The sequence below is a fragment of the Bos taurus genome, chromosome X, assembly GCF_002263795.3.
Source record: "Bos taurus isolate L1 Dominette 01449 registration number 42190680 breed Hereford chromosome X, ARS-UCD2.0, whole genome shotgun sequence".
NCBI classification, from domain to species: Eukaryota; Metazoa; Chordata; class Mammalia; order Artiodactyla; family Bovidae; genus Bos; species Bos taurus.
In genome coordinates, this window is record NC_037357.1 from 65,396,352 (window position 1) to 65,411,265 (window position 14,914).

The following is a 14,914-nucleotide window of genomic DNA, read 5'->3' on the forward strand; positions in this document are numbered from 1 at the left end:
CCCCAGTGTGGTATTAGTAAAATGTGTATAGAGATGCAGCAGTCTATAATTTTATGATTAAGTCTCAGTCTCCTATTGAGACTGAGTGTCCTTGGGTTGTGACTTTCACAAGTACTTTTCAGCTTCTCCCCTCCTCTTAGGTTGGCCAGGAAGGCTAGACAGGACTATAGGTGAATATTCCTCTTTTTTTAAATATAAATTTATTTATTTTATTTGGAGGCTAATTACTTTACAATATTTTTTTTGCAGCCTACTTTATTTATTTATTTATTTTTAATTTTTATAACTTTACAATATTGTATTGGTTTTGCCATATATTGTAGTGGTTTTGCCATACATTGTCATGAATCCGCCATGGGTGTACATGTGTTCCCCATCATGAACCCCCCTATTTCTAATTCTCCACGTGAGAACTAAAGGGGCTGGAATTTTATAACCTTGTTCCCTCATATTAACAGCTACAGGATACTGGAGTTTAGTGTATCCCTTCCTCTGGGTCATGCTGTGCTAAAACCAAATAGCTTAAGCTCTGGGAAAATAGTTTCCTTTGAGGATGGGCCTCTGTGTTAAGGAGAATAGAATATTCTGGACATATTTTAAAATGGTTACTTTTCCTTCCCTTTTCCAGAATATAAGGACAATTTTCTCAAATTAATATCTGAGAACCTCATGGGGCTTCTGGAAGTAAAATTCATGAAAATGTAGAGGCCCCTTTAAGAATGGCCTCCTAGGAAATTTTATTTCTCAAGCTAGATCCACACTGAATCTTCAGAAATAACTCAATCACCCTTTAAATGCTTCTATCAGTCTTCAACTCTGGCTTCTTTTCCCAATAAGCTGTGATTCTCTGTATCTGCCTATTTATTTAGTTTGTGCCCTATGTACTCAATCTGTGATAAATTTAAAAGAGTTGTTGATTTTCAGATTGTTCCATATTTTTCTCTTGTTATGTGGACAAGAATGACAATTTATAAGCTCTTTACATGTCAAACAAGAAATCAGAAGTCTTCTAGGTTCCCCTTTGTTTAAAGCTGCTTTTTACTTCTTGTAACATAAAATTTACAACTTTTCGGGCATTGATTTTATTTTCTTTTGCTTAACATTACATTTTTATGAGACATTTAACTCTTTAGATTATAATCTTCTTAAAGGATGACATTATAACTTATTTTATATCATTAATAACTGATGAATTTCATTACAATTTAGATTATGTTAAAGTTTCTCAGAATTCCTCTGTTTTCTTCATTCTATTGAAAGACTGAAAGTCTTAGAGAAAGGAATAATTAAACTTTTCTGTTATACTTCCTGTCTGTAGGAAAAGTAAGAGTTTGTCCAAGTAATGTATATAAGGCCTGCTTTCCTATAGAAAGATTTCTGAGTCTTTGAAGTTTCTAAAAACATCTCTAAATGTGAATTTCTATAATTCAGCTATAGTTTGACTACTGAATAATAAGTACTTACTATATGCAAGTCACTGCTAACAGTTTTCCCTTTAATATTTTTAGCCCTCTCAGTAGCCTTAAAGATTGGGTACATTTGTATTCCTATTTTACAGTTGTGGAAACTGAAACTTGAAAAAGTTATCTGACTTCTCCAAATCCAAATAGTGACACAGGATTCAAAATATGTAGAATTCAAACCCAAGTTTATGTGACTATAGCCAGAATTCTTAATTACTCTGTTAACATATCCTCCTAGGTACCTCTACTCTGCTACATGGCCATTCAATCTATTTCTTCTCTAAAAACCTCACCCTGTCAAATGAATCCCTCTCTATATACCTCCTAACTTCAAATTGTTAAATCTTATTGAAGAGAAATAAATTATCCCTGATATCCCAAGTTGTCCAATGGGTCTTGGGTGGTATTTTTCTTACCAAATCCTGGGAGGACAGTATACATACTATTGGTCATCAGGTGGTTCTGCTGCAGTGGATTGAGGGTAGGAGTACCCCCAAGGCCTGGCTGGCCAGCTAGGGATGCATGAACAATTCCATGTTGGGGTCCAGGAGCAACAAGAGGAGACTGCATCTTATCCTTATCCCAGGAGGATTCACATCCACCTGAAAAACATTCATATAAACAGATTGCAAGTTGACAACTTTCTAAGAGAAGGATTTATAAACTCCCTTTGTAAGGTTGTAATTATTAATATTACTCCATAGAAAATTATTACTAAATAAAAGTGACTCATTTTTATCATGGTTTCAAAACTCTCAATAGTCTTGGATTTAAGCTGACTCTGGGAAGACTAAACAACTCTCACTAAAAAGATAGGCTCATTTGTCTACAGGTAGTCAAAACAAGTCTGGAAACATAATGAATAACTTTAGAAAGCATGTATATGTTAAAGGCCATTAACTGAACACTACTGCCTCCTCCCAGAGAAGGCAATGGCACCCCACTCCAGTCCTCTTGCCTGGAAAATCCCATGGATGGAGGGGCCTGGTAGGCTGCAGTCCATGGTGTCGCTAAGAGTTGGACACGACTGAGCGACTTCACTTTCACTTTTCACTTTCATGCATTGGAGAAGGAAATGGCAACCCACTCCAGTGTTCTTGCCCAGGGACGGGGGAGCCTGGTGGGCTGCCATCTATGGGGTCGCACAGAGTTGGACAGGACTGAAGCGACTTAGCAGCAGCAGCAGCAGCAGCAGCCTCCTCCTGCAACCCTCTAACATACGTGCACTATATCTTACTGACGAGCAGTTGCTATTCACTCCAAAAGAACACATTTATAAGAGCATGATGACATGCAAAAATATATGGTAAGATACAAAATGATCAGTTATTTTGTTCTGATATACAGCCCTCAAAAAGCTAATCTCTTTATACACAGCAGGATTTTATGCAAAATAAACTGGATAAAACATAAAACCATGGCTCTCAACTTGAAATTGTGCTTTACTTTGATCATCCACGCTATAGAGTGAAGTAAAGTATGCATAAATGCAGACTATTATATTATCATGATAAATTATAGTGGCATAGCTATTACATCAGGCAATTAGCATATTATGGGACAGAATCATTGCTTAAAAGCATATAAGAAACAAACAAAAATTATTTCCAGGGTGTCCTTTTAAGAGGAATACTTTAAACAGACTGGTCAGAGATTAAATTACAGTAGCAGTAGCAGACAATTTGGCTTTAGAAAACAAGGTGGTTGTGTAGGCAGCCCTATTGATTCACTTGATGTGTTTCATTACTTGAGAGATCCGTGCTTCTGCTCCTATGCCCATACTGGAATTGTGACATTAGGATCTCTACTTGGCTGACTCTGTCCCATCTGCTGCCCAAAACATATACCCTGTTGTGTGGAGAAAGTTAAGTCTGGAAATCTTGCACCTATTGGTCTAAGAAAAAAAATTAAAAATAAATCAAGGTGCTCACATCCCTAACATTAAACATTGTAACTTTTTCACTTCTTTGAGTTCCATCAAACACCTCTCCCATTTTGCTTCAGATATTATATTTAAAAAGTATAATGGCTATATAGTAGTCTACTGAATTAATGTAATATAATTTATTAAAAATTGGGTTTTCTTTTAAATTTGTCACTATTATAATAAGATCATTCATTTGAATATTTTCTTAGACTCAAACAACTTCTTAGAGTGGGATTTCTGGGTCAAAGGAAATTAATATTTTTTTATTTATAAAGTATTTATTTATTTTATACTTCTGCTTTCTAGTATTACATTTGTAAAAATCAGGTTTTAGAGTTACATACATTTTAGGGAAATGTTTTCAAGGCAAATTGGGGTTCTCCCTGAAAATTCTAAATTTATTTAAGCAAACTGCAACTGATAAATCTCTGAGAAGTTTTTGTTCATTTGTTTTTGTTTTGTTTTTCAACTATTCTACTTATACCTCTATTCTTCCCCCAGATATGGGATTCAATCACTTTTGCAGGACTCATTCAAGCTCTCCTGAGTGCAGAGTCAATTTTTAATTCAAAAGTGGGAGTCTTGGCTAACCTCCAACTAGGTAAGTTCCAGAGAAGGAAATACCAGATTCTCCATCAGCATATATAAAGGCTGAGGGATACCTGGCCATGATTATAAAGACAGTTTTTCCAATCAAATGGGGAAGATATAAGTAGCTAATTGTTCAGTTTCTGATTTATGGGTGTTCATGTGTTACCCATCCTGAACCCCTCTCTCTGCTGCCTCCCCATCTCATCCCTCAGGGTCCTCCCAGTGCACCAACCCTGAGCACCCTGTCTCATGCATCCAACATAGATTGGCGATCTATTTCACATATGGTAATATACATATTTCAATGCTATTCTCTCAAATCTTCCCACCCTCACCTTCTCCCACAGAGTCCAAAAGTATGTTCTTTACATCTTTACATTCTATATATATGCATTAATATGGCAGTGAGATATTTCATGGTTGGTGCATTGACATAATTTAGCATTCACAAATTTGAAATTCCAATTAAAATCAATATGATATTGTCATGCTGTAATGAACAAAAATGCTGGAGGGGAATGAGGATAGTATCTTAATAAATGATGAATAACCACATTACAACACTGAGATTCTTTATAGTAACATTGGGCCAATATACATGATTAATACCAGAAAACGCAAAATTTTGAAAGATCCATTGCTGAGCAAAAAACAGAACCACTTCATCATTTTAGCACTATGTCCAAAATATGAATTACCTCACCATTACAGAACTGTAATTTGTAAAATGATAAACAATACATTGACAGAGATACATTTTGAATAAACTAATATTATGCCTTTGATATTAACATGGTATTGTACCATCACAACAGCAACAGCATATAGCAATACTAGGGCTGAGACTGTCAATATTTATTTTATAAAGTGAAAATCCTTTGGTCAATTTTCAATAACAAATGTACATTAGGTATTAGTTTAATATTTTGTATATTATATATTCCAAATAACTTGAATATAAATGATTTTTAAACTGCATTAAAAGATTCCAGGTGTTATAGTGTCTGCTTTGATGAGAGCTTTAGATGAACTTTCACCAACAACTCTCATCTTTTTAACTACTGTGTTAAAAATAATACAAGGAGGCTGGTTACCAGGTATGCCCATCTTTGCCAAGTATAAATATATGAAATTATCCTGCATTCTTAAGGTAACTATTTATGAAGCAAGTGAAAGCAGAGTATAGGACATCCTTGATGCTTGCATAAGAAGCTCTGGACACATTTTTGTCTTTTGACCCAAAACACTTACCATTTTAAAGTCTATACAAATTGACTTATGAATCAGTATTGAGGCTTTGGTAGCCTGAAACTTGATATTTGCCTATGCCTTTGTGCCAATCTGTAATAACATCCACTGAACTTAAAGTTAACAAAATATTTTTACCAATCTAATCTAGAGTCAACCTTTTTTTTTTTTTTTACTACTATGTGATGGGCTTGAGTATTCATCTTCTTTTTTCTATCTATCTAATATATATGTATATATATGTGTGTGTGTGTGTATATATATATATATATATATATATATATATATATATTGGTAAGGCTGCCAAAATAAAATATATACTATAGACTGAATGTTTGTGACTCCCCAAATTCATATATTAAATACATATTCCTAATGTGATGGTATTTCATGATGGGTCATTTAGGAGGTGATGAGGTCATGAATGGGATAAGTGTCTTTATAAAGGAAATCCCAAAGAATTTCTGAGCCTCCTTATACCATGTGAGGACACAGCAAGAATATGGTTCTCTGTGAACTAGGAACTTGGTCCTCATCAGATATTAAAAGGGCCATGGTATTGATCTTGGTCTTCCAGCCTCCAGAATTGTAAGAAATAAATTCCTGTTGTTTGTAAGTCACCAACTCCATGGCATTTCTATTATAGAAGACCAAATGGACTAAGATACCATAGAGTGCATAGATTAAACAACCAGAATTATTTTTATTAGAGTTCTAGAGGCTAGAGGTCCAGAATCAAGATGTCAGTAGATTTGGTTTCTCCTGAGGGTTCTCTTCTCCCTGTGTCCTTACATGGTCTTTCTTCTGTGTGTTCAAATTTCATCTTCTTATAAGGATACCGCTCAGATTGGATAAGGGGACACTCTAAGAGTTTAATTTTAACATAATCACCATTTTAAAGATGCTATTTCCATATATGGGCACATTCTGAAGCACTGGGTGCCTTCAACATATGAGTTTTTGATGCATACAATTCAAGCAGTAACCCTAGAGTATGTACCATTTACTGACTCAGATATTAGCTTTATGAAGGAATCCCTCTAATAAAGAGAAGAAAAACTGGATAACATTTCAACAAGGCAAGTCTAAGAAACAAAGTACACAGTTGGTTAGGGCAAACAAAGAAGGCTCATCAAAGGCTTCACCTTTACTTCAAGAAACTTCATATTAGGTATAAAACTAATACGACACAGTCCTAAGTAGAGAAAGATAATGTATAAAACACTGAAAATTCTTAAGAATTGAATAAATGACAAGCTTTTCCATATCATCTAATTATCACTACTTTAGCTCAATGTTTAGAAGAACTAAAACTAGGAAATAAGAAGGACAGGGACTGTTGCTACATTAATACTATACTTAACTAATTAATACGGTCACAATCTTTCCAATGAGAAAGATAGAGAGAACTACATTTTTATAAGGTTCCACTTAGTAGAAAGTTATTATTAATTAGAATCAGTGTAAGAATAATTAAGTGATGAATGATGAAGGAATATTAATTTGACAAACAATTTGACAAACTTTCGTTGCCACAGTTAAAAACTCTTAAGTTGCAATTTATTTTTTTCCTTTAAGACTCATTGCAAAATGTTAAGGTTCCCAGAGGATTGTTTATTTTTGCTGTTTTTTCTTTGTTGGAGAAGTGGCCAGAAGAAGAAGACTCCTGAGTCATGCAAACTTTGTGATAGATACATAACATTTCAGGGATGGACAGATTTTTATATCCATTTACTTTAAAATAATACATTTGACAAGGAGAATGAACATGAGTAGGGCCCAAGGAAGTATTTTAATTTACCAAAATTTTGCCTAACTAGTATTCTTTCAACCCTGTTCTTTTGATACACTTAATAACTGAATGCTTTCTGTGGTCAGGTTCATGAAAAGTAATGGAAAATAGTTTATGTTTCAAACAAATTAACATAGGCCTACAAGCCAAAACCCTCAACTTATTTCAAATAAGTATAAAAGAAATCCAGCAGTAAGGCCATAAAGACCATTACAAAACATCATTCTTAACCTTAACACTCTCATTTTACCAGACTACTGGTCTTCACTTAATATGCTTTGCTCTTAAGAATGAAAGGAGCTAATAAAACATTGACAGAAATCACAGTGAAGAGTCTCAGAATAACTTAGTAATCAGTGATCATATTCCCCCTTAGGGTGAGTAATCCTCTATAAATGCATAAACTACTACTGTGGGTTTGAGTTTTTAAGACTACTAGATTTAAGTGAGATATCTATAAGGAATTTATACTTAAAAAGGATCTCTGTCTTCTGACTAACATTGAATGTGTCTTGACTTTTAAAGGAATAATACAGTAGGAGTTGCTATTAGAAATTGGAAAGCAAAAATATAAAAGCTACTTGTTAGAAAATATAAATTAATTATTAAATGTAACAGTATGCTCTTGCTATTCAGTCCCTCAGTCGTGTCCGACTCTGCGACTCCATGGGTAGCAACACACCAGGTATCAAAAAATGTAAACATTTATAACAAGCTACCCTTACTTTCAGAGTTTTATAGCTACAACAAAACATATAACTTTGATTATTTGCAATATGGATCTAAATTAATCATGTTTCCAGTAATCTTGTATATATAAGGCACAAAGCAAGCAGTCAAATAGGAAGAAAAATCTATGTAGCATATGACCTAAGTCGAGCTTGTTTTCTTATTCATAGGATATTTTGTTTAGCTAGAGTCTTAAATGAATGTACATTGCTTGATGAATCTAAATAGCATGTAGCCTTTAGAATTAAAAAAAAAAAGTCATAATTAAATCAGTAAATTGGAAGTAGTCTAAAAAATATGGAGCTTTCCCTGAATAGTAAGGAGTTTGTACTCAACATCAGCACTCTAAACATTGAGAATTACACTGAATAGATGCACCCTCAACATGTTTACCTTTAAAATCCAATGAAGTTTACTGCAGAATAACCAAAGGGAAGTTGGAAACTGAGATTCTACTCTTAAAGCATTCACTCACAGTCTGACTTACTTCGGAATTCAGCACAAAAGCAGCAGTTTGAATAGAGCCTAAGCTATATGTGAAGGAGATTCAGTTGCTAATCTTAAAGCATATGGTGAAAGAGTAAGGGTCTGTTGGGACTTTATTGAGAAGCAGAGACACTGGAGGGTACCATTTTTGCACTCTACTTCTGTCTGGCTAGTAATGGCACTGGCAGGTACCATTTTTGCACTGTTCCTCTTCCATGGTAGCACCAACTGGGATTCTGAGTCACAGCACTCTTCCAATGTCCCACTTAAGCCTGTGGGCATGCCCTGCCCCTGTGCTCTCCCAGTTGCTTATTAAAACAGGTGCCAACCCTTGCTTATTAAGCTCCAGCCCTGCACACTCTGGATGCCTCGCTAAAGCCAGCAGGTGCACCCTGACTCTGTGCTTTTCTGCTGCCTCACTAAAGCTAAAGCCAGCAGACATGCCCAAGCCCTGCACTCTCTCTATGTCTTGGTAAAGCCAGCAGGCACACAGAGTCCACACAGGGGATGCTCCTTGCTCACCTGTCTCTTTTGGCCAAGGGGATTTGTGTGGCCGAGATAGACATAAACAATTGGAGAGACAGTTCTTGGTGGGCTGCCACCTACAGGACACTTCAAAACAGACTGACACATCCACAATTTTCCTGTGAAAAGATCTATTTACTAACCTAAGTGGCAGGCTTTAGGTTTGCCACATTTCTAGAGGCTAGAGTGGAGCTTTCAGAAAACAGGCTAAGAAATGCCATTTTTTCATTTTTTTTTTTTTTGGCCTCACTACAGCTTGGTAGCTCCCAGAAAGGAGTACACAAGTATTCACCTGGAATAATTCACCTCAATTTTTGAAACTGTCACTCAGGAGACACCTCCAGATAACCAAGTGAGGAGGCAAGCAGGATTTTCAACTGGGACTCACAGGAATTTACATATTTGCATAGTTTAAAAGTTGCAGCCTGAGACTCTAACTTCCACTCAACCTGAATCTAGGTTCTGACTGAGATTCCTCCCTTTGCAACACTGACAAGTATTGGCACACACTCATTAACCAAGACCCATCAAGAATAAAACAAGCTGCTTAGACAATCACAAGATTTCAGAAGACAACCAAGAGCAAGAGCAAGGTTGAACATCAAGGTTCATAGGTTCATATACTATACAAGTTCACTCCTTCAAGATTGGGAGATGTAGCTGTTTCACCTAATATACAGAAACAGAGATTCTAGCAAATTGAGGGAACAGAAATATACAACAATAAAAGGAAAAGATAAAACATCAGGAAAAAAATCCTAAAGAAATAGCCATAAATTACATGATAAAGAGTTCAAAGTAATGATCATAAAGGTGCTCAACAAACTCAGGAGAAGAATGCATGAACACAGTGAAAACTTCAACAAGGAGACAGAAAATAAAAGAAAGCACAAAACAGAAGTAACAGAACTAAAGAGTACAATAAATATACTGAAAAAAAAAAATACACAAGAGTAGTTGTACAGAAGGCTAGGTGAAGCAGAAGAAATAATCATTGATCTGGAAGACAGGGCAGTGGAACAGCAAAAAGAAAATTTGAAAAAATTAGCTAGACTCACTATTTAATAAAGAGAGTGAGAACAGAAATAAAATCAGAAATTAAAAAGAATTTTAATTGGCCACAGAGAAATGTGAATTAACATAAAGTACTGCTTTGAGCAATTGTATGCCAAAAAATTGAACCAGCTAAAGAAATTAACAAATCCCTAGAAACATATAGTCATCTAAGACTGAATCAGGACAAAATAGAAAATCTGAATAGAGTGATTATTAGTAAAGAGGTTGAATCAGTAATCAAAAATCTTTCAACAAACAAAAGTCCAAGACCATACAGCTTCGCTAGTGAATTCTACCAAATGTTCAGAAATTTAATACCTATCCTTCTCATATTATTTTAAAAAACTAAAGAAGAGGAAATGCTTCCATACTCATTTTACTAGGTCAACATTACCCTGATACCAAAGCCAGACAAGGACACCACACATACACACACACACACACACACACACACACACACACACACAAAGTTACAAGTCATTATCAATGAGAAGCATAAATGAAAAATCCTCAACAAGATACTAACAAATTAAATTCAAGAATACATTAAAAGGCTCATACAATACAATTAAATGGGTTTGATCACAGAGTTGCAAAGGTGTTTCAGTATTCACAAATCAATCCTTGTGATAAACCACATTAACGAATTGAAGAATAAAAATCATATGATCATCTCAATAGATGCAGAAAAAGCATTTGACAAAATTCAACACCCTTTTATGATTAAAAACTCTTAACAAAATACATATAGAGGGAACATACTTCAACATAATAAAGGTCGTATAAGTCAAGCCCACAACTAACATCACACCCAATATTGAAAAGTTCAGAGGTTTTCCTCTAAAATTAGAACCAAGACAGTTTAACTCAACATAGTAGTAGAAGTCAGCCAGAGCAAATAGTCAAGAAAAAGACATAAAAGATATCAAAGTTAGAAAGGATAAAGTGAAATTACCAATGTCTGCAGATAACATGATTTTATATACAGAAAATTCTTAAGACCCTACAGAAAAACTTCAGGAATTAATAAAAGAATCAGTAAAGTTTCAGGACACAAAATCAATATATAAAAATTGATTTTTTCATTTCTATACAGTAACAAATAACTATGAAAAAGAGAAAGTAAGAAAACAATTTCATTTACAAATGCATTAAAAAAAATAATATAGCTGGAAGTAAATTCAACCAAGATCTGTACACTGAAAACTAATACACTGATAAAAGAAACTGAAGAAGACACAAATAAATTACGTGCACATGGACTGGAAGAATTCACAGTGTTAAAATATCCATATTACTCAAGGCAATCTACAGATTCAATATATTCCCTATCAAAATCAATGACTCTTTAAAAATAGAAATAGAACCAAAATATCCTAAAATTTCTATGGAGACACAAAAGACCCTGAATAGCTGAAGCAATCTTGAAAAGGAAGAACAAAGTTGGAGGTATCATGCACCCTGATTTCAAACTATATTGCAAAGCTACAATAATAATAATAATAAATTGATATTGGCATAAAAGCAGATACATAGATGAATGGAACAGAATCAAAAGTATAGAAATTATCCCATGCATATGTGGTCAATTAATTTATGACAAAGGAGGCATGAACACACAATGAGGAAAGAACAGTCTCTTCTATAAATACTGCTGAAAAAACTGGACAGCCACATTCAAAAGAATAAAATTAGACTAGTATCTTACAGCTTACACAAAAATTAACTCAAGATGGGTTAAAGACATGAATGTGATACCTGAGAGGAGAAGGGGATGACAGAGGATGAGATGGTTAGATGGCATCATCAACTTGATGGACATGAGTTTGAGCAAGCTCCAGGAGTCAGTGATGGATAGGGAAGCCTGGAGTGCAGCAGTCCATGGGATCACAAGGAGTCAAACACAACTGAGCGACTAAAGTAAACTGTGATACCTGAAACTATCAAACTCCTAGGAGGAAGCATGGACAGTAACACTTGGACATTTGTCTTGGTGATGATATTCTGGATTTGACTCCAAAAGTAAAGGCAACAAAAGCAAAGACAAATGGGTGGGACTATTAAAAAGCTTTTGTGCAGCAAAAAAAAAAAATATATATATATATATATATATACATATATATCTATATATATATGTATATATATGTGTATATATATAAAGAATGAAATAGCAACTTATTGAATGGAAAAATGGAAATCATATATCTGATAAGTGTTTAATATCCTAAATATACAAAGAACTCATAAAACTAAACCTCAAAAAACAAAACGCTGGATTAAAAATGGCCAGAGGACCTAAATAGATATTTTTTTTCCAGAGAAAATATACAGATGGGCGATATACACATGAAAAGATGTTCAACTTCACTATTCATGAGGGAAATGCAAATCACAACCACAATGAGACATCACATCACACCAGTCAGAAATGTTATTTTCAAAATTATATCAAATAACAAGTGTTGGTAAGGATTTGAAGAAAAGCCAACTGTCATGCCTTGGTAGGAATGGTAAATTGGTAGCAATGTAAACTGGTGTAGCCAGTATGGATAACAGAATAGAGGTTCCTCAAAAAATTAGAAACAGAACTACCACATTATTCAGCAATTCCATTTATGGATATTTATCTGAAGACAACAAAAACATTAATTTGAAAAGATGCATACACTCTTTTGTTCATTGCAGCGTTACTTGCAATAGACAAGATAGGAAACAACCTTCATGTCCATTTGTAGATTGATGGATAAAAAAGATTGGTATACATATACAATCGAAAATTAGCCAGAAAAAATGAAATCTTACCATTTGCAACAACATGGATGGATCTAGAGGGTATTATGTCATGCAGAAAGAGATAAATACAATATAATTTCACTTATATATAGAAACTACAAAACAAAACAAATGAACAACAGAAAAACAAAATAAAAGTTATATATACAGAGAATGGGTTAGTGGCTGCACCTTTGCCCTATAGGAATGCAACTTTATCTAACACCTTCAGAGGATGTCGCCAAACTTTAAAATAATTACTCTTAGAGAAAATAAGTCTTATGGTTGACAAACCTTTATCAGAGTCATAAAGTGTTAACAGGCCTTCTGGCCAGAAGATGATGTAAATCACCTATACCATTTGTATACGATAAGTTTGCAGAAAAGAAAGCCTGGTCTCAATAAGGATCAAAGACTGCTGATTGTGCATGATTTTACAGCCCCCCCCCCCCCCATTATCCTCTATGCACAACTTAAGGTATATAAGCTCCCTTTGAAAATAAAGCTATGGACCTTGCTCAAAGCTCGGTCTCCCCGTGTCATTCTTTCTTGCTTCCTTTTCTCTCCTTTTCTTGTCTGTTCTTCCTTCAGGACAAATAATTGGAGTGTGGGGGCCCTTTGAGACCACTTATTTGCCCAGGCTTCTAAGACCCACTTGAGAAGGTGCCTAAGGTGGGGCACCTTCCGCTATTCAAGAGGGAGCCTGCAGACCCTGTGGTCAGTGCAAACCTGGTGTCACAGGTTTTACTGGCTTTCCGCATAAACCAGTTATATTGAGCCTCTAATCTTTCTCCTAAACCAGTTATATTGAGCCTCTGATCTTTCTCCTTTTATCTATCCTTTTAATCGCCAACTCTGTCCTCCCGAGGGAATCCCTGGATCCAACCGGGGCTGGACCCCGGTAAGAGTATAACAAGTAACTACTCAAAAATGTTGAAGAGATCTCTAAATCAGCTTGTCTTCTATATGATTTGAAATGTTGTCTATAGGAACAACTACCTCCTGGGGCTATAGGCTAGGAGTTTCAAGTTTCCTCAGAGGTAAAAATGGTGGTTCAGATCTCTAGGGCTATAGTCTCAAATATAGTAGCCAGTCTTCACATAAGGCTATTTAAATTTAAATTTTAATAAATTTAAATGGAATAAAATAAAGAAAATCACCTTCTCATTTGCACTAAGTCACATTTCAAATGTTCAAAAGCCACATGTGACTAGTGACTACCATATTGGAAGGTGCAGATATTATTCCCTTTGCTGAAGAAGGTTATATTAGATAGCACTATTCTAGAGTGTAAGGAGTCAGCAGTTTGTGTAAAACAAATACACAGAGGTATCCACAGCATCTTTAGTTCACCATGAAAGTGAAAACAGGAAGTGTTAGTCGCTCAGTCATGTCCAACTCTTTGCAACCCCATGGACTGCAGCCTGCCAGGTTAGGCTCCTCTGTTCATGGAATTCTCCAGGTAAGAATACTGTATTGGGTAGCCATTCTCTTCTCCAGGAAATCTTTCCAAACCCAGGAAGGACTGAACCTGGGTCACCTCCATTGCAGGCGAATTCTTTACCATCTAAGTCACTAGACAAGCCCCTTAGTACACCATATGCAATAGTAAATTGACCCTTATTCAATGAAAAAGATTTTGTCCCTTTACTTTCTATATCTGGTAGTAGCATAATTTAATTGTTTTATCTGGAACATATTGAGTTCCCAATATGTATCAGGTGCCATTTTCAAGTACTCAGAATACAGAGAATACAGATCTTTGTCCTCAAAGATCTCTATCTAATAAGTATCACTGACATCTCTCTATCTCTTTGCTTCCTGTTAAAGTGGCCAAGTCTCTGCACTTGGCCTTGCATTTGTTTCCTTTCCATTCCCATTGCCACCATCTTCATTTGGACCCTTGTTACTCTCACTTATCTTGAGTCACTTAGCAGACTTTCCTACCTGAAGATCCTGTTGGATCTTCTTCTCAAAGTGACCTTTGTCACTGCTGCCAAAATAAGCTATCAAAAATGAAAATAAAGAAGGTGGAGTTTCAGGAAGGACAATCAGAAAAGTAGGGGGAAACAACACAGCAGTATGCAGAAAGCAAGAAAGGAATACTTTGATTCCATGACATCCAAGTTTACACACAATGAACACCAGTATAGAAGAGTTAACATGGACAGGTATGCTCCATAACTGTTGTATCAATGTATCAGCATCACTCTAATTATGAAATTAAAACAGCTTTACATTTTTATCAACATCATCATTCTAAAGGATGTGATGTCAAGCCCCAAAGTTTATATCTGGGTTTAATGGGAAACTGTTGCTTAAAAG

General features: G+C 35.2%; 1 protein-coding gene across 1 annotated transcript in view; it reads right to left on the reverse strand.

The window, feature by feature from the left end:
• The window catches only part of DACH2 (dachshund family transcription factor 2), a 311,949-nt gene that overhangs the window by 214,317 nt on the left and 82,718 nt on the right, over positions 1–14,914 (reverse strand). The window contains exon 2 of the mRNA XM_059883831.1: positions 1,907–2,065. Coding sequence (XP_059739814.1) covers positions 1,907–2,065 — 159 coding nt within the window. The remainder of the gene's footprint in view (positions 1–1,906; positions 2,066–14,914) is intronic.